The sequence below is a fragment of the Anser cygnoides genome, chromosome 18 (assembly GCF_040182565.1).
Source record: "Anser cygnoides isolate HZ-2024a breed goose chromosome 18, Taihu_goose_T2T_genome, whole genome shotgun sequence".
Taxonomy (NCBI): domain Eukaryota; kingdom Metazoa; phylum Chordata; class Aves; order Anseriformes; family Anatidae; genus Anser; species Anser cygnoides.
In genome coordinates this window covers 12,412,175-12,432,672 of record NC_089890.1, presented here as the reverse complement: position 1 = coordinate 12,432,672, position 20,498 = coordinate 12,412,175, and the positions used below count along the sequence as shown (strand labels likewise).

The window sequence follows — 20,498 nt, the reverse complement described above, 5'->3', positions numbered from 1 at the left end:
CCATAGTTATCCCAGCTTTGGATTAAACTGCCTTCTGAAGTTTTTTTAAGGCCCCTTTTATATTGGAGTGTTTACCTTCGGTCACGATGTTTCCCCTTTTAATGAGTTCATATTTTAAAAAGACCAAGATAAACTCTTCTGCTGAGGATAGCAATGGTATTGCTGCTGAGTTAGAAACAGAGCTAAAACAAAGCAAATATGTTGCTTTTATAATTCTTTAAATTCCATTGCTAATTATAGTAACGTGTAATCACGTATGCTGTTACTGCTGACACTATCCAACTCCCCTTCTAAATTCCTTTCACTATATTCCTTTTCACTTAAAATAATAAAGCACTGCTGACAAAATTAAGTGACATTGCTTGCATTTTATGTAATCATCATACAGCAAAGGCTAGTTTCATTGCACTCAACCTAATTTTAAAAGATGTTCTCATGTTATTTTTCACTCCTTTGTAATCCTGTTGCTTATATATAACCCACAGAAACCTAAAATTTACTTCTAATTTAAGAGTTTCTTTCCTCTAAATCACTTTTAGCCATGCATATTAGTTTGCTATTGCAGAATCACCGAAGTCTCTTTAAAGTTCTGCTTTTACAGCAGAAATCTGTTGCTCAAGATACTGTAAAACAACAGGGAAATACGCTCTCTGTCCTGACTGTGCTTCTGTCTTCTAAACACAGCTTTGATGTTACAAGTATCTTTACTTAGGTCATCCAAGAAAATCAGAGACAGACATTATTCACAATGTATTTTTCATTATAGATATGGGAAATGAAAAGAACTGTGTGCAGCTGTAACTTGTGACTGTTATAAAGGCAACTTAGTAATAGTTACTGAGTTTGTATTCTTTGTATATCTGATTGACATAACATCTTTTTGTTCGCGTCAGGTGCAGCAGTAAGCTGAGCAGACTTGAGGACTGAGTTGCTTCTTCTCCAGAAGGATGATGAATTTTGCAGCTGAAGTTATTAGCAAGCTAACAGAGGAGATTTGTAATATATAGGCTAAGGTATGCAAGAAACCTTGTCAATAGCTACCTGAAGGACAAGTTTTAGTTGTACATGTCTTCTAAGCAAAAATATCTTCCTGAGCAGAAATATTGATCTCTTAAAAATAAAATGAATGTCCTTTTCCTGACATAGTATCTATTTAACTAATAGACTTGTTTCAGAGTAATAAATTGATAATCTATTACCATACATAAATAAGCAACATTTTACAAAAAAAAAAAAATAGAGCTATTTAGAATCTGTTGCTTTGACAAAACATGATTGTAAATGCCGTGCTGATGCCACAATTTTTTAATTTTGAAATATTTATTTCTCCTGGGAAATTCCAATTCTCTTTTAGATTAAAAAATTCCTAACTATTATTCCTCAGTAACATCATGAATGTTACTGGTCTAACTAGAAGGCTTAGGAATTAAAATAGATGCATGTTGGGACTGCTGTCAGCTTTTATTAAGAAGGTGGTCCAGCTGGACAATTTTTCTTCCTAATAGGAAGGAATATTGCAGCTTCCCAGCTACCAGGAGGTAGGTCATTCGTAATGCGTTATGATTCACATACATAAGAATGTACCATGATCAACCCATGCACAAATACTCACACGCCCTAATGAAATTATATGGTTGACACGTTCTTAAAATGAAACTTTCTGAATGCAATTATACTCATTAGTTGTGCTGTGATTCAGTATTATGCTAGCTAGTAATGAAATGCTTCAGTGGAGTTGGACTATTCTTCATACTGTATCTCATAAGGAAACAGTAACCTTAGCTTGCCTTTTTCCCACTTTTTTTTGTCTGATGAACAGCTATAATTAATACAATGTTACATAAAATGGATGGTGAAGAAGGACCACATTGGCTGTGGTAGTAGGTATTTGCTAGTAAATGCACTGAAAATTGTAAATGGAAGAAAAAAATCTGAGATTTGAAATTTTGTCAAACAGCAAATATACAGACAGAAAACAGTGGGGTAGAATACTTATTGTTACTCTTGGGATGCTACACTTCTAAGATGAGAAACAGGACTATAAGAGTTTATTATAAAAAAAAAAAAAAGGCTGCAGAGGCAAATAAAGTTGGCTGCCTGGGAGAAGCTGAGATAAAGATTAAAAAAAATGTTTAAGTGTATTAGAGAAATGTTTCTCCTAAGGCGACAAGGGGAATTATTAGCTTATGTTTATTGTAATTCCATTGTCCTCCAGAAATATTTCCCAGCATTCTTATCAAAGAACAAACTGGGGTGGGAGAACAACAAAAAAGGTTTTATGATTGCATTCATCTGAATTTGAAAATATAAATAAAGGAGAAACATTTTCCTAGTTGTGTAAAATATCTGAGATTTTATTGAAGATGGGATAATAATTTGATAGCATTGTGAAGGTTTACTGCTTTGGTACATCATTGTGTGGTCTTGTGCTTTAAAAAGAAATGTGCTTTAGATCTTTCTATAGATAACATAATTTTACTAGAGTTTTTAGATTTATTTACATAGAATGTAGAGCAATGCATACCTTACCCATGTGGAAGTTAATGCTGAAAACTCTAAATGACAGAGGCAGTAAAATGATCTATTCTGTAGTATCTGCATTTTTTAAGTTAATATCTTCTGGTTGAAACTATAATTCTGAATAGTGAGTAAAACAGTAGAAAGAGAGAACATCTGTTCATTTTTGGAAAAGTTACAAATGATTATTACTGATATGCTACGATGTTGTCCTGTGCTTTGTTTTGTCAATAACATATCTTCTTTTGGGAAAACCATTTACCCTCTTCTGAAAACTCCTTCAAACATTTAAAATGGCTGCATTATTAACTCATGTCTATGAGGTTTATTTATACTTATTCTTTAATAGAAGTCACTACAAAAATAATATGAACATGTATCGGAAAAATTCTCTGTAGAAAATCAGTAGTAAAGCTCTCAGTGACTGTGATAGAATAATCATAACTGGTCTGTAATTTTTACAGCAGAAGGTTAATGTTCATTCACACTCTACTGGCTCAAGTGCTTTCTCAGACCTTGGGTATACTCCTATTATTTGTTCCAAGTATAATTTAGTGACCTCAGTGACCATATTACATTTACGTATATCATTAGAAGAAGATAAACTTCAGGATGTGGGATCTCTTAGCCAGGTTAGAAAACATTTAATTAAAAATGCTTTGGAAGGGTTGAATTGTCGCTCACTCTCTACTGTATTTTCTGCATTCATTCTGAATAGGAAACTCTAAGCAAATGTTGCTAAATTAATGTATGTTACCTAAAAATGTATAAAGAGTGTCCTATTCTTTTAGGAGCTCTCTATGAAAAAAAAAGAAGTAGAATTCTATCTGAAAGGAAAAAATTAGCATTCAACTTTGACATAACCTTTGGTAGACAAAACTTACATTGGTTTCAGTTAGAGCTGTACTAAAATAAGATCATATGTAGTAGTATGTTTTACAGAGTAGTTTCATAGCTCAATAAATTATTACATGACTGAAAGAGACATGGGACAGGGTGATCTCAGAGGATGTCAGAACACGATTTCCGTAGTGTTTGCCTTTTATTTTACATAAGTTATTACAAGTGTTATTTTACTCACTCTGGCTTATCCAGTAAAGGTTTACAACTTTTAACTGGGAAAAAGGTGTGAGACTAATTATAAAAAATATAATTGTGAGGTTCAGTTTGTTACCATTTTAATGCACGGTTAGAAATCAACAATTCTTATTTGGAATTGAAAAGGAATTCTAATTGAGACTCATTTACTAATTCTTAAAAAAAAGGGAATGAACACTTCTTTGGTTCATTTACAGAATCCCAGTAGATTTCCATTGGGCCTGGAGAGTTTTCTCTGTCCCCGTTTTCAGGCTTCATTGTTACCTGTATTCACTTTTTTATCTTGTATGGCAGCTTTTTCATTATTAAGTAGGCTCAGTGAAGGGTACACTAAATTAGAACATTTTTGTCATTTTACAGTACAAGACAACAAAAAGTCTCCCCTAAGCTTTCTGATGTACTGATAAAGCAGAAGACTTATGTGAATCATATCTAACATCTAATCTGTAGTCTTCTGAAATGTTGTATTTACAAAGTTACCTCGGAATTTTTCAAGAACAAACAATTTGCCTCTTTTAAGAATGTGTTCAGAAGGATGTAAAACAGCCAAAGATTCTGACAAGTTAGCAGAGGCTGACTTGAATTACGTAAGTAAGAAGTTTGAATTGCAAAGTTGTTTCTTCCCATAGCAATATTTCTTAGGATTCTTATTTCTTAGGACTTAGAATTCATCAGGTTAATGGCATGTAGTACAACTGAAATAAATACCTTTTGTTTTGTACTAAGCTGGCAATGTAACTTTAATTAAAACAAAACAGAGGAGTAGGGGAATGGGCAAGTGATTGACATGTTATGCCAGAATAATTGAGTTAGATAAGGCTGATAAAATTTTAATTATTATAAGACAGGAATAACTGGTGTGGGATTTTGGACTTTCAGATTTTCAGCTGTGATAGATCAATAGTCAGTTCTGTAAAATTCACCTTTCTGTAGTCACCTACACATCTGTAGGAACAGGCATTTTCACAGCTGATAAATACCAGTCCAAGAGCTTGATTCTGAGGCAAGAATACATCCAATTGCCGCCAACCATTTGTCACACAGGCTGTTGTAGTTGCAAAGAGAAAAAAGTTAAGCACCCCAGAAACTGCTGAATTACTTCAGTGAGTTGAAAAGATAAAGTAAGTATGAGGAAAAACCTGAATCAGTTAGAAGTGATTTGATTTTTGGAGGGTCTGATATGTGTTAGTATAGCTTTCAGAAACATTATTTGAATGTAGAGAAATATCTTTAGACAATTCCAGCAACATAGCTTTATTTTCATTTTCTTGAGAGAGATAGACCAAATGCTGAAAGCAACGATCACATTTTCATATCTGGAAAATAATGTAATCTGTTTTAAAAGTCTACAAACAAATGTTCAAGAAAAAACAAAAATCTTTTCACCTTGAACCTAAGACATAATTCTTCAGAGTGTATAACCTGCCAGATTCTTTTATTTTCACTGGTAGGTACTTTGTCCAAACTACCATTTTATTTCAGGTTGTTTTTCCACGAGGGAATCTTTCCATGCTCCAAGTTAATTGTTTCTCTCAAGGTTCTTTACTACATAGAAATTGAAGCTAATGCAGTCTATTTTAGCCTTTTAAAAGCACTCAGTGCTATGATATCTATGTGCAAATCTAAAAAGATTATATAAATCAGCATACAGGGAAGTTAGAGGACAGCTAGGGATCATCTTAGTTCTCAGAGAGCATAATATCTTTTGGCTGACTTCAGTAGTTGTCCTGAAGTAGTACTACGTCGTGCTATGTAGAATGGGCACATTTTAATGAGGTGAGTTAATCCCTATATTCTAGGAAAAGACCTTGATAGCATTATCTGCCTTTACTTACAATACTGTATGTATTAGAGCGCACAGAGCTATTCCTGGACTGCCAGTCCAGTTAAAAAAAAAAAACAGCCTCTTACAGGGAACTAAAATTTAGTTGCTTACAGGCTACTAATCAGCCGCTGCAGTGAGTATCAGAAACAAGAAATGACTGGTGCATTTGCTGTGGGCACTAAGATGGAGAGCAATGGAGGCACTGGTAAGGTCCTAAGGAAGAACTTGCTGGCTGCTGCAAGTTGCAGAGGCTTAGCAGCACTTGGCTCCAATACTGAGGACGATATTATCAGTGAAAGCTAAATAACAGAAAAAGGGCTGAAGACATTACTAAGATAATGCTAAATGTTAACGTTTTCTAATAAATTCCTTGCCCTATGGTAGCTATTGTCCTTGTCTACAGCAAGTCTCCAAAGCCTGTTAGCAGACAGCAACAAGTATTTCACTGACACCTAGAATGAGGGAAATAAAAACGCCAACAGTGCTGAATATCATGCTTTAAAATGACAATTGTACTCATTCAGAAGCCCTTTTCCAGTTGAAGACTGAAAAATAATATGGGTCCTTGCTGACAGGATGCTTTGCCAACCAGAAAAATGGAAAGAACTCTCTGATCAAAAAGCGCTGAGCCAGCTGATTGTGTTGGAAGCAGCTCTGTGCCAAGAGCTGTTACTTCGTAACAGCTGGTAGTTCAATCTCTGGTACAGAGAGCACAGGAGAGCCTCTTGTAGCTTGGTATTTAGACACCTGAAGCTGAAAGTCAACTAGAATTACTGGATTATTATTTTTTTATTCCATTTAATATGAAAAGTCCAGTGTTTGTGTGAGCAGTGAGACATAAAAGGGAAAAATGTGAAATCACATGGGGCTGTAAAGCCAATTTGGAGAAATGGTATCAAAGAAGCAAGCAGGAGCCTCTCCAATGTTAACTCTGAGATGAATAGTGAGGGCTCCGCATCCTCTGCAGTATGATGAGCAACTGTTACCAAGAGCAGGTGGGATACCAAAAGCAGATACCAATACTGACGGAAAATGATGGAAATACAGAGAAGTTTGCAGGTACACTAAAAGCAAAATGTACCGCAATCCTTTTTTTCCCCAGTTTCCAAGAGAGGACTGGTGTGATTTGAGAGGCAACCGGTATGATGATTGCGAAGGGGAGTGATGCTGCTCTGCAGGAGGAGGCTTCTGAAGGACAGGCACATTCATTCAGAGGCCAGGAATGATTGTTGTTTGGTGTGTGTGTTCCTTACTCGCCTTTAAATTCTTACAAAAAATGCCACTAGTTTTATTGATGGAGATTCACTAGGTAAAGGAGAGTAAAAAGATGGTCAAAGGTGATGGTCATGCTGATAAAGGCTCTCTGAGCAAGAGTTTCCTGATACCTTCAGGAAAATCAGCTGTCCAGCTTACAGAAAGTTAGAAATAATGTGAAGACAGCAACTTGATTAGTTTAACTTTAATTCGTCTCTTTATGAATATCTAAAATACTTTCTTCCACCTTCAAGCCATAGAGAAATACTCTTCCTATAATTATAGGTCTTTTATGAAAACTGAAAGAAAAAAAAGCTATGAAAAATAAGTAGGTTCATGTCAGGAAAGTTCAGAGACGTGTAGCTGCTGTACTTTTAAAAAGGTCCTAGCAGTTTGTCTGAATGTCTGCTTCTGACTGACAGATTTCCCCAAACTCAATATTGGAACTGAATTAAAACATTAACATTTTGTCCCAGCTGTTGTTGAGTTGCTCTGGGCAACTTTTTTCTTTAAGATCTTAAAGTAATACAATTGATTTTCACAGCTGAACTTGCAGTGTTTTGCTGTAACACTGACAGTACTCTAGAATCCTTTATTGATGTATTTTTGTGCACTTCAGTCTTCATTTTCAACTGCCGTGTTCCATGTGAAGTAATTTACATATATGCAAAATGAATGTTAAAAAAATCTAAATTGTGGCCTTTCTCACTGAGGTTTTGCATGTGCTAACAGTAACGCAGGGTGCAAGGCAAGTGTAGAATCTAGCCTTCAGGCATGGATCGAATTTCACGTAATTCTTGTCCTGTTCCTCGTTTTGATATTATTCTTAATTTATATCAGCATTTCTACTGATTAAAAGTTAGACAGCAAACTACACCATTCAAAAATTATTGTGAAAGTCATTGGCAAATACAAATTTTAGTCTGTAGTGTTGAGAATGATAGTGAGAAGCAGATCAGGATGGAATGGGGGTAGGGAGCTTGGAATAATTTAAAGGAATTGGAGGAGGAGGATAGAAGCTTATTTTATTCCCATTTAGCAATTAAGGAAGGAATCTGTCTTTATCTGCCATAGCAGACAGAGGAAAGTAAAGAGAGGAGGGGGTCATGAGCTGGGTGCTCCTTTGTGAACACACAACTTGTGGTGAGAAAGATGAGTAGAGGAATCATGAGAAGTAACTGTCAGTATCCACAATAAAAAAAATGCCTTAGCAGGTTGGCAATCAGCTCGTCAGAAATTCTGTAGTCCTCGTATTAGCCAGGTGGCCAGTTCCCCACTTAGCCTGCCAAGTGAGTTGATCATCAGCTAGGAGCCAGACAGAGTGCCAGGTGGCCAGCTCCATCACTCAGCATCCAATTAACAATGACACTGGTTCGAAGCCAAGTAGAAAGGCAGCTCGGAAACAGGGAGAGGGAGCGTTGCTGTACCACCGGTCCAGTCCCTATGTCGTGTCCAGCTGCCTTGAATTTTTCTAGAAAGCTTGATTTTTTTTGAATCTTTTTTTTTTTTGCTTGCTTGTTTATAAGCAATAAAGCTGTCTAAATATTCTGGATGTCTCCACTATTCTTCTTTTACAGCACCTAAGAGCAGAACTGTGCCACACTATGAATGTTCTGTCCATACTGGAAAGAAACTGCCCAATTCATTTAACTTCTGAACCGTGTTTGAGTACTAACCCAGCTAAGGGAATACGAGCTAAGTGTGATGCTGGTGTTATGGCACAGGTGGATCTCACTTGATTATGCTTGAATTACTTGGCAAGAAATTATCCTCCACTCAGCCCTCATCAAGAATTTAAAATATAAGGGCAGTTTTTGAGCTCTGCTTTTTCTACTGTTTCAACATTTGATAAAGGTAATTGTATTTCAAAGGCTTTTTCACTTTAGTGGTTTTTGTAGGGTGCTTTGTATTAAATAAACACTACTAAAAGGGCCTACTGCCCCCTCACAACTCAAAATCAGTTAAAAATTTTCTGTAGGTTTTAATGGAAATATGGGATTTAAGTTTGTTTTTACTATGTGGATATAATCATAGATTTACTAAGAAAGCTCTGGAAAACAATCAGAATTTGTGAGATGGGATAGCCCAATGAATCCTATAGCTCAGATAGTCCTCTGGCTGTTAGATTTAGTTGTTATTCACGTTGGAGACTGTCCCGAGGTCCCTGCGTGGTCTTTTACTAGGCCTTGTTTGTCCTCCGTAGGAGTGGAGCAAAAATTGAAAACGTTTGAACTCTTTTCCACTCCCTAGCAATCAGTTTGAGACAAGCAAGTAGAGAAAATTCTTGTCAGTTTTGTACACATATTGTGAATAAATAAAGGGTTTCAATTTGTAGCATCTTGTGTGATATTTTGAAAATGAGGGAAAGGAGAGTGTTTAAAAATTCAGCTTTCTTTAAGCTCCACTCATAGTCTGAAAATCGTGTTCCATCTTTAGGCTGCCGGTTAGGGCAAGATAAACAGTTATGAATGAAGCAAGCTGACTGGCCAAAAGTGAGATAATAGTTTGTAGGAATAGATCTATATATAGCTCGAAGGATACAGCAGTCTGAACTGCAGTATCCAGTGACTCACGAACGGCTCAGGAAAGGTGTGCTCAGGGTAGAGTCTTGTCTGAAATCTCAGCACTGCTGCTGCAGTGAGTGTGAATGAAAAACTCCAGCGGAGAACAGGTTGCAGGGTTTTGTGGCTGTACCTAGGCGGCTACAATTAATAACTTAAAACTCAGTTCCACAGGGCAGGTATCAGATTTGTCACATCTGACTGCTTCCTTGTGTATTGGCACAAGAGTAGGGGTGTAAGAAGAGTTGGTTACATCACACAGAAATACCAGCTCCTATAGAGAGTAGGTGGTTATCTCACCTGGCAGATGAAAAATAAAGGCGAGTGTTCATTTCCAGCTCTCAAAGACTTGATTCAGATCATGCAATTACCACTATGTATGAGATTTCTCAGTGATAATACAGGAATAGCAGTTTTGATGTATAACTCCTTGGAATTAACAAAAACATCCCAACATTTTTGGGTGAAAGAGTTAGTAACTGGTGTATTATTGTCCGGAGTTGACTCAGAGTAGCCCCGTGACCTTGCATTAGCCTCTCTCACCAGTTTCCATAGATGCAAAACGGAGCTAACAATGCCTAATTATCCACTTCATCTACTAAAAAGGGTTAAGGCTGGGGATGCTACAACCATTTAATTACCCTTTTTAATGAGCTCTGAAAATAAGTGACTGGGAACCGGTATTGCTGGCGTAAATCATGCAGCGGCTGGACGCAGTGGGCGCAGGCGGGCTGCCGAGGCTGGGAGCTTCTAGAGGAAGAGCAGAGGCCGGCCCAGCACCCAGGCCTGCTCCCAGGCCCAGCACCCAGGCCCAGCGCCCAGGCCTGCTCCCAGGCCCAGCACCCAAGCCCAGCGCCCAGGCCTGCTCCCAGGCCCAGCGCCCAGGCCCAGCACCCAGGCCCAGCGCCCAGGCCTGCTCCCAGGCCCAGCGCCCAGGCCCAGCACCCAAGCCCAGCGCCCAGGCCTGCTCCCAGGCCCAGCACCCAGGCCCAGCACCCAGGCCCAGCGCCCAGGCCTGCTCCCAGGCCCGCGCCCAGGCCGGCCGCCTCGCCTCTTTGGAAAGCGAGCAGCCGTGCGCCTGCTGAGTGCGATGCCAAGCTCCTTGCATCATCCGCTCTCCTCCCCCTCTCCCCACCACAGCTGTGGTAGCAACAATTATGCGGGGAGGAGTGTGTCTATCTGTGGCATTTCCACCCGTTTGATCCCTCTCAGGCAATCACGTGGAGGTGGGGTTTCTGCCTTGCTTACGTGTCTGTGTTTTTAAATCAGCCTCTCGTGTTGCCGCTCCGCAGTCAGCACACCGCCAGCCCGCCTCTGTACGACACAGCGCCGTGTGATCAGCCGGTGGCTGCCATAACTACCTGCGGCTTGCGAAGTGTGGGCAGCGTTTCGCAGATGCTGCCCGCAAAGAGCAAAGACGCGGGCACCCCGCTCGCCTCCCGACACCCGCTGCCCGTCTCGCCCCCATGTCTGCCTGGCCCTGTGCAGGAAGGGAAATGTTCTTTCAGTGCGAGGGAGCTCGGCGAAAGAAAGGCTTTATCAGGTCGAGTTTCTGCTTGTCGGTGCCAGGATGCAGACTCCCAGTTCAGGGCTTGGTAGCGCTGCCTGGTGCTGCTGCCCCTGCCACCCACCTGCGGGGCGCCCGGGGGTGCACACCGCTCCTGCCCCTGCCCGCTGTGGGCTCGTGCAGCTCCCCCAGCAGAGCTAGGGACAGCCGTAATCTCTGCGTGGTGCACAGAATAAGCCGGGCAATTTTAGTCCCTGACATTTATTTATTTTGAAAAACAAAATAACAAGCTTTTTTTTGCTGGCTAGGTCTAGAAATGCCTTTGTCTTTTCTTCAAATATTTGTGAAATATACAGGGATCAGGACTCTGTGCCTTCTTCTTGTATTTTAATGTGGCTGCTTTTAGGACGCTGCCATCAGAAGGTGTTTTTCTGTAACCTTCCTAAGGGCAGTCAATGAATGCAGTGGTATGCACGGATGAAGACAGTGCCCAGAGGGGGGGGAGAGGAGGGAAGGCGAAGAAAAGAATGGTCAGCTTTACGTATTTCAAAACAAAATATCTAAGATAGGTCCTTCCCCAGAGATTTTTTTGCCGTTTTAATTGTCTTCAATCTCTGTTGATGTTTTTTGCCAGCATTGTCAGCATTGTTCAGCTAGGGAGTATTTACATTTGTTTATTTTGATTTTAGAGTGTTGATGAACAGCATGTGAAAGAAACAAACCCAAATGAGTTCAAAGATATTATCACTTTGTCATTAATGTACTTTGAGGCTTTTTTTTTATCAACAATCTCACATTCTCAGATGCCACTGGCAAAGCTGCTGAGGGAACATACAATTGGAACGCACTGCCTGTAACTGAGCCCAGCCAGGTGCCATCAGGGGTGTCATATAATCCGGTTCCTAAACGTCTGTAACACTGTAGAGGTTGGTTGGTTGGTTGGTTTGCTGTTTATGACAAGAAGATGGGAGCCTTCTCTGTGTTGTAGGGGCCTCTCCTCACCCTCTGTTCTCTGATGGTTAGAAACCCTGACAGCAGACAGGTGACTATCTCCTGGTTAGGCAAAGGGAGTGTTTTACAAGACTTTTTAAGGGTAAAACTAACAATTTACTTCAATTGCAGTGGCTTTCACTGGCAGCACAACCAAATTCATGTTAATTTCAGTGTACGTCATGTTATGTCCTGTGTATTTCTAAACAGTAGCCAGTGATTTCAGATTTCCTTCAGTCAGTCCTTCCACTGCCCCCCTCGGCAGCCACATTTCCATTTTCTGCTGGGGTAGATGTACCACTGCACATACGATCACTAATGCAGCGGGTGCAGCTTTACGTGCCTGGCAGTGTGCTCATAAAGGGCCTGATGAAATACAGAAAGCCCTTGCCAGTCACCATAAACAATGGTGCCCCAAGGAAATGAAAAATTGCCTGCCTGTTTTACACCCATGTGCTTTACAGATTAGAATGTGGCTTTAGGTATTTAGGTGCTTTAAGCCTGACTGTAAGATTTTTTTATTCCCATAATAATGATGTGGAACTAAATGATCTATTTTCCAGTATGCCACAAGGCTGATTAAATAGGAGGCTGGAAAAGGGGTTTTAGAGTCAACATTCAGCTTTGGGTATTCTTTTCTTTGTTTGTTATTTTTTAACAGTGGATTGGAGAAGATTACAAAGCCTGAAATGAATATAAATAGTTTCCTGATTTAATAAATAATAATAAAAAAAAGCAGAAGAGGATTTGATTTAAATCTTGCCCTGAGGAGCTGGCAGCTCAGTGGCAACGTTATGGACTTGTGTAGTAGAACTGCAATGAGTAATTCCTCACCAAAAGAAAATAAAAGTTGTCTAGATGGTTTTGCTTCAAGATCTTCTTCTAGCCTAGCTAGAATTCATACAAGGAATTAGGAAACTATTATTTAAAATAGTATCTTCTGCATAGCTCCTCTTGGCTTCAGAATACTTTGGTAGCATCAAATAAATGATTTTTGCAGCACTCCTGAAATGAAAAAATATTCCTCATAATCTTAGTAGTACTTAAGTGGGAAATACGAGTGACTGCTTTCCCCCAGCACACCTGGGCCTAGGCAGCCTCCCGGCATACACTTCCATATACGAGTAATGTACAGAGGTACCCAGCACTTGATACACACAAGCGCACTCTCACGCTGAGGACCTTGCAGTCCAAAGCCCTTATCTTCATTCAGCTCTGCGCTGAGCTGCATGACTGGAGTCAACTGTAAGGCCTGTCCCAGCGGGTTAAGTAGAGAATTCATCAGGAGAGAGGAGAAAGGAAAAAAGAAAAAAAAAAAAGAGGGGAAGGAGAGGCAAAGATGAAAAAGACAAAGGTATGTGGGAGTACTGCTGCTAACAGGGTAAGCAGGGAATGGGGAAGATAAATAGGGGAAAAAAAAAAAAAAAGAAAAGAAAAACTGTGCAGCTCAGAATTGCTGAAGGATGAGAAGTAAATTTTTTGGAGCAAGGAAGGGCAGGAGAAATTCCCTCTGGGTAGTTCTGAATTGTGAGGAAGAGATTGAATTTGGGAAAAATATTACAAATTTGGTGTGGAAAACAGCTGTTACTCTGGGTCCTATTACTTGAATTTGAACAATTATATAATTTAAGAATTTCAACTCTGTCTTCAGCTACGTCACACATCACTGGAAGTCCCAGTCCATTTGGGGTCCTTCATTTGTTTCTAGCATTAGCATTAGATAATAACGCTGTGTAGTAGCGCTGTAAGGGTTGCACAGCGCAGGAGCTGGGATGCCCACGCCGGTAGATGGGCAGAAGAAGGCAGGAAGGGCCCAGTAAGGGTCAGGGCAAGTCAGGAGAGGGACGCCAGCCTGCTGCTTCCCAGCTCCCACGGTGTAACCTCCAGACAAGCGCTTCCCGTTCTTCCTAGTATGCAGGTTTTTTTCTGAAGAAATCTGGCAAAGCATCAGGCAAAGCAAAAGGAAAAGCTGTTGCATACTGCAAGTGACAAACCCCAAAGCATTTTGCATTTATTTTTGCTGCATTTGGAGACATGGACTGCATAATCTAATGTCTTTTATGTCTTGTATTGTTTCTAGCAAGATTGTTTAGTGAGCGTGCCACCTTTAGGCGTTATTGATGAAAAACATTTGAAAATGGAACCTCAACAGGCTGCTTCTTAAGAAATACGAAAGCACAGACAATGCTTACAGAGAATCTAGGGCTACGCTCCCAGCCAGCACAAATAGCCGTGCTTTACTACCTGCTGAGTGACACTTACTGAAAATGTAGTCCACTAAAGGCACGCTGTGCTTAAATTTTCTTAATTTAAGATTTTACATAGGAACATATGGGAGAAATACAATAAAGCAGTTTGGAAATATTGGTGAAAAATAGTATACCTTTACTTACCTCTGTTAGGTTATTTACAGATCTGTGCAACCATAAATAACATCTAGATGTGTATATTTACATCTGTATTGCATCTGATACTCATTAACTAATAGGCAAAAAATATCCCGTCGCTGCCTAGTGCATTAGGAATTGTGGAGGTTTTTGGGGATCGCTAATTAGTATAGATTCTTCATCTATTGAGAACAGGGATGAAAGTGGACTTAGCGGAAAGTGCCCTGTGGTTGGTGTTCTTACTTTTGTTCTTTGGTGAGTACCGTGCAAAGTGGATTCAGCATTTACTATGCTTTGCCATCTCTGCTATGTAGAGTAAAAAATTATGTCTGAGTATATATTAATTTAAATATATATACACTTAAATGTGGTTTTACAGCACTTTGGGGAAGATGGGGATAACTCTGACCTAATTTTTCACTGCAGTGATTAGTGGTTCTGTATGCCTCGGATTGAAATACATTAAAAAGTGCCCTCTTGTTAAAGTTTCATCTCTGGTGATCAAGTTTCTTTGAGAAGTCTGTAGTTAACCACTCAAAAATAGATGCATTAATAGTCACTAAGTAATTTCTGAGTATTTAGGTCAGTCATTCTCATTTCTAGTTTCAGCTTTTGAGACGGGACCTGGTGCAGGTAGTTATCTGATCCGAACTCACTTCTCTTTCCACTGAATTGTGAATTTTGCCATGAACTCCAGTGGACAGAAGTGTTTGTAATGGCTTTCTCTGTAGTTATTTTTTAAAAAATCTGTTTCCTCTGATCTGGGGACAGTGTCTGCAGAATGGGGAGTTCCCAGGTGTTCTGCTCTGAAACTCGCCGCTGCGTTTCCAACACACCTGCTGGTACCAGGGCTCGCGCAGCTCCGCCATGCCTGCGAGTCCCCTGCGTGACTTAAGCACCAGCGAGCGGCGATGGGGTGAAGCAAGCTCAAATTCCCACCACGTGGTAATCCGGGGCTAACCGCGGGGTTTTGATTCCAAGAAGTGCTTGTGTCCTGTAATTTCTCTTTTTCTTGACCAGTTCACGTGCACCCTTTGCTGCAGGTTTAGCTAAAGGGCAGGCATCTAATTGTCACGCGAAGCCTTTGTGTTGCCATGAGCTGCACAAGCGCCGCTGTGTGCTGGGGAAGCTCCTGCAGGGCCCTGCAGGCCAGCTGCCCTGTGCTCGGCACAGGCACCCCTCGGCGCCCCGGCTGCAGGAGGGTGGTGGTCCTGGCGCTGCAAAGCCTCCCCGTGTCCCAGTCTCCCGCTCCCCAGTCCCTGTGCAACCTGCAGGAAGGCACCGTTAAGTGGCAACGTGAACGGCGCTTGCTCAGATTCTCTTTCAAGCTTAAGTGTAGCAAAATTTCAGCACTGCTTCCATGGTAGTTTTGTGGTCTGGGCTGTGTATACCTTGCTTCTGCACAAGCCCAGTTGTTTTGGTTAGATATGAAATAGCTACGTCAGGGTAAACCCGATATGTTTTAGGCTTTCTGGTGTAACTTCCCTTCCTTTCTGTCCACCATACCTGGACTTGGGGATTTGCTCAGCTTCAACTATCCCATTATGATTAGAGCAATGCAATTTGCCTGTAGACAAGCTCTTAATGTCATTTGCAGTGATTATACGTGTGTTAAAATTACAGCGTTGGTTCAGAGCAATCTAATTATATTAAATAATTATTTCAAAAGAATTGTAAAACAAATCGGTCATCCTTTTTAAGAAAATTGTTTCAAATACCTTTTCTTCTCCTCTTTGATGATGTGTTGGTATTATGAGACCTCCTCTTGTTCTGCCTCAGTGACCATAAAGCGCAGCCAAAGTCAGCTCACTTGGGCGTCAGGGCTGTGCTGTGCACATCTGGCTAAGCAGAGCCGTAATCGATCTGCTCTGAGCTGCTGCGAGATCCGTTTGATGCTCAGTCTTTCCTGGAGCCTGAGGAGCACGGAGCTGCAATCAGGCCGTTCACAGCAGAGCAAATTGAAGGGCAGCACACCGGCTGCGGCGGGTGTAAGCCCAGTACATCAGCACAATGACGTCTGAAAGGTGACCTTGCAGTGGTCTCCTGCCCTGGCCTGGAGTCCCTTTTATGAGAGCTGCTCTCAGAGGATCTTGTTCTCTGAGATAAAGAGCTTCCGAAGAAATGGTTTCATATAAGTCACTTGGATAATTATCTGGTTTTGTATTTTAGGTTGAAGAAGTGTTGGAAACTCACGCTATTACTTTTACAGTAGGAAATAATTGCACAGAAGTACAGACTGTCAGGAAAGGGACGTGATCTTCATCTTATTTATTCTAGTTGTGTACCACTGACTTAAAAGCAGTTCCCACCATTTTTTTCCTTGTTTTTTAGTTTTAATGGCTAGTGAGAATCAGACTGGTGTTTTCAATTTCAAAGTTGTTTTCTAATGTTTATCTTCATTTCCAAAAACAATTTTAAATTTATATGTTGAAAAGCTTTGTCTAGATTTTTTTAATATGGGATTTTCTCACCAGGTGTTTTATTGCCTTTGGTGGGACATTCAAGAGAGATTTTGTTTTGTTTTGTTTTGGTCCTGAACATCCATACCTAATGTTTCAGTATTTCCTTACAGCAGATTTCCACCCTAGGCAAAATGAATTCCAGTCAGTTTTTGCCCCAAGACAGCTACCGTGTCAGTGTGCGGGAAGGGATTCAGGGCTGCCATTTCAGGTCTCTGCTTTGTACTGCCTGAAGCTGCCTCTCCCTGCAGTATAGTTAGGACCTTGTTAAAATGAAGCTTTATGAAAGTAAGATTCATATAATCTAACGGGTAGAGTTGGGTTATTAGTATTATTATTTTCTGTATTTTCCATTTTCATTTCTTTCTTATGCTCCTTGGCTCGGATTCTCCATTGCCTTGCACCTTGTTCAATGATTTAATACTTATTCTGTCTCATTCTACTTTGCCTGTGCAACTTTTCTCACCCTCTGGAGAACCAGATCATCTGGTTTTTAACCCTACAAAGAACATTAGTTTAGCTTAGTTTCCTCTAATTTGGCACTTGAAGATATTAGAAGAAGCAGAATAAAAGATTCCCTTTCTCCCTCCTAATTCACAGGTGTATCTGGATGGCTCCTGAATTTGGCACATTTTGTGTAGCTGTGACTTTGGACACATTTTCATCAGTCAGAATCAAATTTGGGGTTGAAGACTTGAAGGCATCTGTTGTCTGCACTGTCCATGGGAGGGAGACAGCGAGCTATGCCAGAGGTATGAAGAAGGTACTTTTTATCCCTAGGAAAAGCCAGCAACATAGCTGGTGCTAGTGGAGGAACATTTTGCAGGATGCTGGATTCTGATGCTGGTTCTCCACAGAAATTAGCACATGGCACAGGACACGAAGTTGCTGTCAGGAGAGCAGTGAAATTGAGAACATGTGAGTTGCTGTCAGATTTGTACAGGAATCGCCAAAAAATGAAAAAAAGAATATTAAATCAGGCATTCTTATACCATATAGTTGAAACAAACGAGAGACTTCAGCAAATGCTTTCAGCATCTTTAAATATTATCGTTATTTATTGTGCTCAGATTCACCTTGTCCTTAAAAATTTTCTAATGCCAAACAAATGCTATTTGGGTTTATATATTTAGACTAATAGTGACATCCAGTGGTTGATCAACCCAACCACAGGAATAGTAACAGTCATATCAAATGGAAGATCCAAAAATGATGATGTTATGTTGGTTTAGATCAGGTGGAATTTGTAGCAAATGTATATAATATGCTAACTATTGTAGACTTGTGACTGGCACAAACTTGCCAACTTTGCACTTGTTCTCCCAGGATGATGGCAGGGAAATCACACAGTGTCTAGAAGAAGAATTGCTTCATATTCTCCTATGGTGATGGACAGCTTTCGACACAAATTGACACCTCGTTTAAAATCTTATTTTGTTTTTCTAAATGAGTCTCACTAAGGACACTTTGGGTGCCGGTGGAGCCCTCTGTTGCTAGACAGACATTTGTAACAGAGGCTAAGTCTTAAGAGCAGAAAATGGAATCATAGAATGGCTTGGGTTGGAAGGGACCTTAAAGATCACCTAGTTCCAACCCCCCTGCCATAGGCAGGGATGCCACCTGCTAGATCAGGTTGGCCAAGGCCCCATCCAGTCTGGCCTTGAACACCTCCAGGGATGGGGCATCCACAGCTTCTCTGGGCAACCTATTCCAATGCCTCACCACCCTCTGAGTGAAGAATTTCTTCCTAATGTCTGATCTAAACCTATCCTCTTTTAGTTTAAGACCATTCCCCCTTGTCCTGTCATTATCTACCTGAGTGAAGAGTCCCCCTCCATCGTTTTTATAAGCATCCTTGAAGTATTGAAAGGCTGCAGTGAGGTGTCCCCGGATCCTTCTCTCCTCCAGGCTGAATGGAGGGAGGTTTGTGTCAAATGCTTGTTGGGTTTGATCAGCCTAGTTCTGGTGAAGTCAGCAACTGAGACTGGAAATCGTTCATCTCTTAACTTATGGCTCATTTTACTATATCTATTTATTAAGAGTCAGTTAATTTGAGCGTGGAATTAATTACACCGCAGATGCTCATTGCCTGCTCCTGTTGCAGTGGCGGCACTGGGTGTTTGGGGTGTGCAGGGAGGGTGACCCCCTCCGCGGGAGGGAAGGTCGGCGTGCGCCGTGCCAGCCGGAGGGGAGCTTGGTGCGGCGTGGGAGGCGGCGGCATGCCCCCGGGGTCCTCCACGGCCTTAAATTGGGAACTGCAAACGTGAGGTGCAGACCTGGTAGTGCCGTGTCACGGGCAGGGCCAGGGCTCCTCTGTGCTCGCAAGGCGTCTGACCGGAGCGTGTGCTCGCTGCGGAGCTGGCTGGCCAGGGCCGAGCAGGGAGCAGCTGGAGCTGCCACTGCAGGGGCTGTGCTGCTGGTGAAGAAGCTGTGGCTCGTTTGTGATGACTGTGGCACCCTTCTGCTTTCAAATTGCAATCGTGGGGTCAAAGCTTGGCACTTCCTAAACCAACCGTCCTTTTATCTTACTGCTTAGTTACCTGAGAGCTGGTCTGCCACTCTGATTCCCACGGCGATCTGCAGGTTAACAGGAGCTTTAACAATGTACCACTCACAAGGCTCTAGGATGCTGGTTATAATAGCAGAACGTTCCAGGAACTAGTCGGGGTATTGCAGAGAAACCTCGCGCAACCAGTGCAACGTCTCCCAGAAGAAGCCTTCCCATATTAAGCGTGCAAATTGTGTGGTAGAATAAATGGTTGCTTCCAGCACGAACAGAACTAATTTTAGACAGGAGTGCCTAATGTGCCTGTCAGTGCTTCAGAATGAATGATGAGAGATAAAAATAGATTTATTACATTTCCACTGGTGTCGGGCCTCAGATCTGCAGGAAATAAGGTACCTACTTGCTGAAAACACCCATGTAGGACTGTCCTAATGTATTCTGAAAATGATTTCACAGCGTCTGTTTAGCACAACTAATTGCATTGTCACGACCGTAAATGTTTGCGTTGGTTACGGTTACAAGAAGCACCTGGTAAATCTGTTTTGACTTAAATGTCTTCTGGTTAACTGAAGGGTGCCTGGTGATGTAAGTCATGCTTTTTTTTTTTTTTTCCTTTATTTGCTGTACATATGATTTCATGATGACAGTACCCATTTAGAAAAAAAAATCTAAAATAACTCTATTTCACTTGCCTCTCTGTCTTGTGCCTTAATTTCTAAAAAATATAACCAGAAATATAAATATTTTTTTCATAGTACCAGTAGCATAAAAATATTGGCAGAACAGTATTGGGAGCCTTAAACATGTATATTTGTAAATGCTATACTCTTCACAAGGCTAAAGCATGCCCTTGGCAGTTCTACTGTGAGCATCCTCAAGGCTCAGCAAAAAATATCTTGCAAAATACCTGAGGAGGAGATACCTCCATCGCACCTGCTCAAAGGGCCAAACGTTTCCATTCTATTTATAGACACATAATTTATCCAAAGAGCACTGAAGAGTTAACAGATCTTGTAGTTAAGTGCTTAATTAACAACTAAGGAGTAAAGTCAGAAAAATTCAGTTCATTATTTGTCATGGATACAGAGTACATTTCACTTTACTCTCTGTAGAGTAATACATTTAGATTAAGACTTTACACTTTCAAGGTTCACAGGTCAAGATTAATCCGTTGTGACCTTGGAACACAGCTCTTCTCTTCACGAAGTAAAAGCTGAGTAAGGGAATCTGAAACAAGAGTCCATACGTTTATATATAGCTCAATCTGACTGAATGGTTAAACGTAATTGAACAGCAAAAGTAACATTCCTTTTCAGAGGAAGAAGACCTTTGGAAAAAGGGAGGTGAAATACGAGTAATTTTTCAGTGCAAGTGGCATCATGAATTAATCTCTA

The 20,498-nt window shown here is 40.8% G+C and overlaps 1 protein-coding gene across 3 annotated transcripts in view; it reads left to right on the top strand.

Annotated features, from left to right (window-relative positions):
• Positions 1 to 20,498, top strand: part of MNT (MAX network transcriptional repressor) — an 80,170-nt gene that overhangs the window by 5,479 nt on the left and 54,193 nt on the right. For all 3 annotated transcript variants that reach the window (XM_066979517.1, XM_066979516.1, XM_066979515.1), the window contains 2 exons: positions 894 to 1,013; positions 17,199 to 17,350. In XM_066979517.1, the coding sequence (XP_066835618.1) occupies positions 17,209 to 17,350 (142 nt within the window). In that variant the 5' untranslated portion in view covers positions 894 to 1,013; positions 17,199 to 17,208. The remainder of the gene's footprint in view (positions 1 to 893; positions 1,014 to 17,198; positions 17,351 to 20,498) is intronic.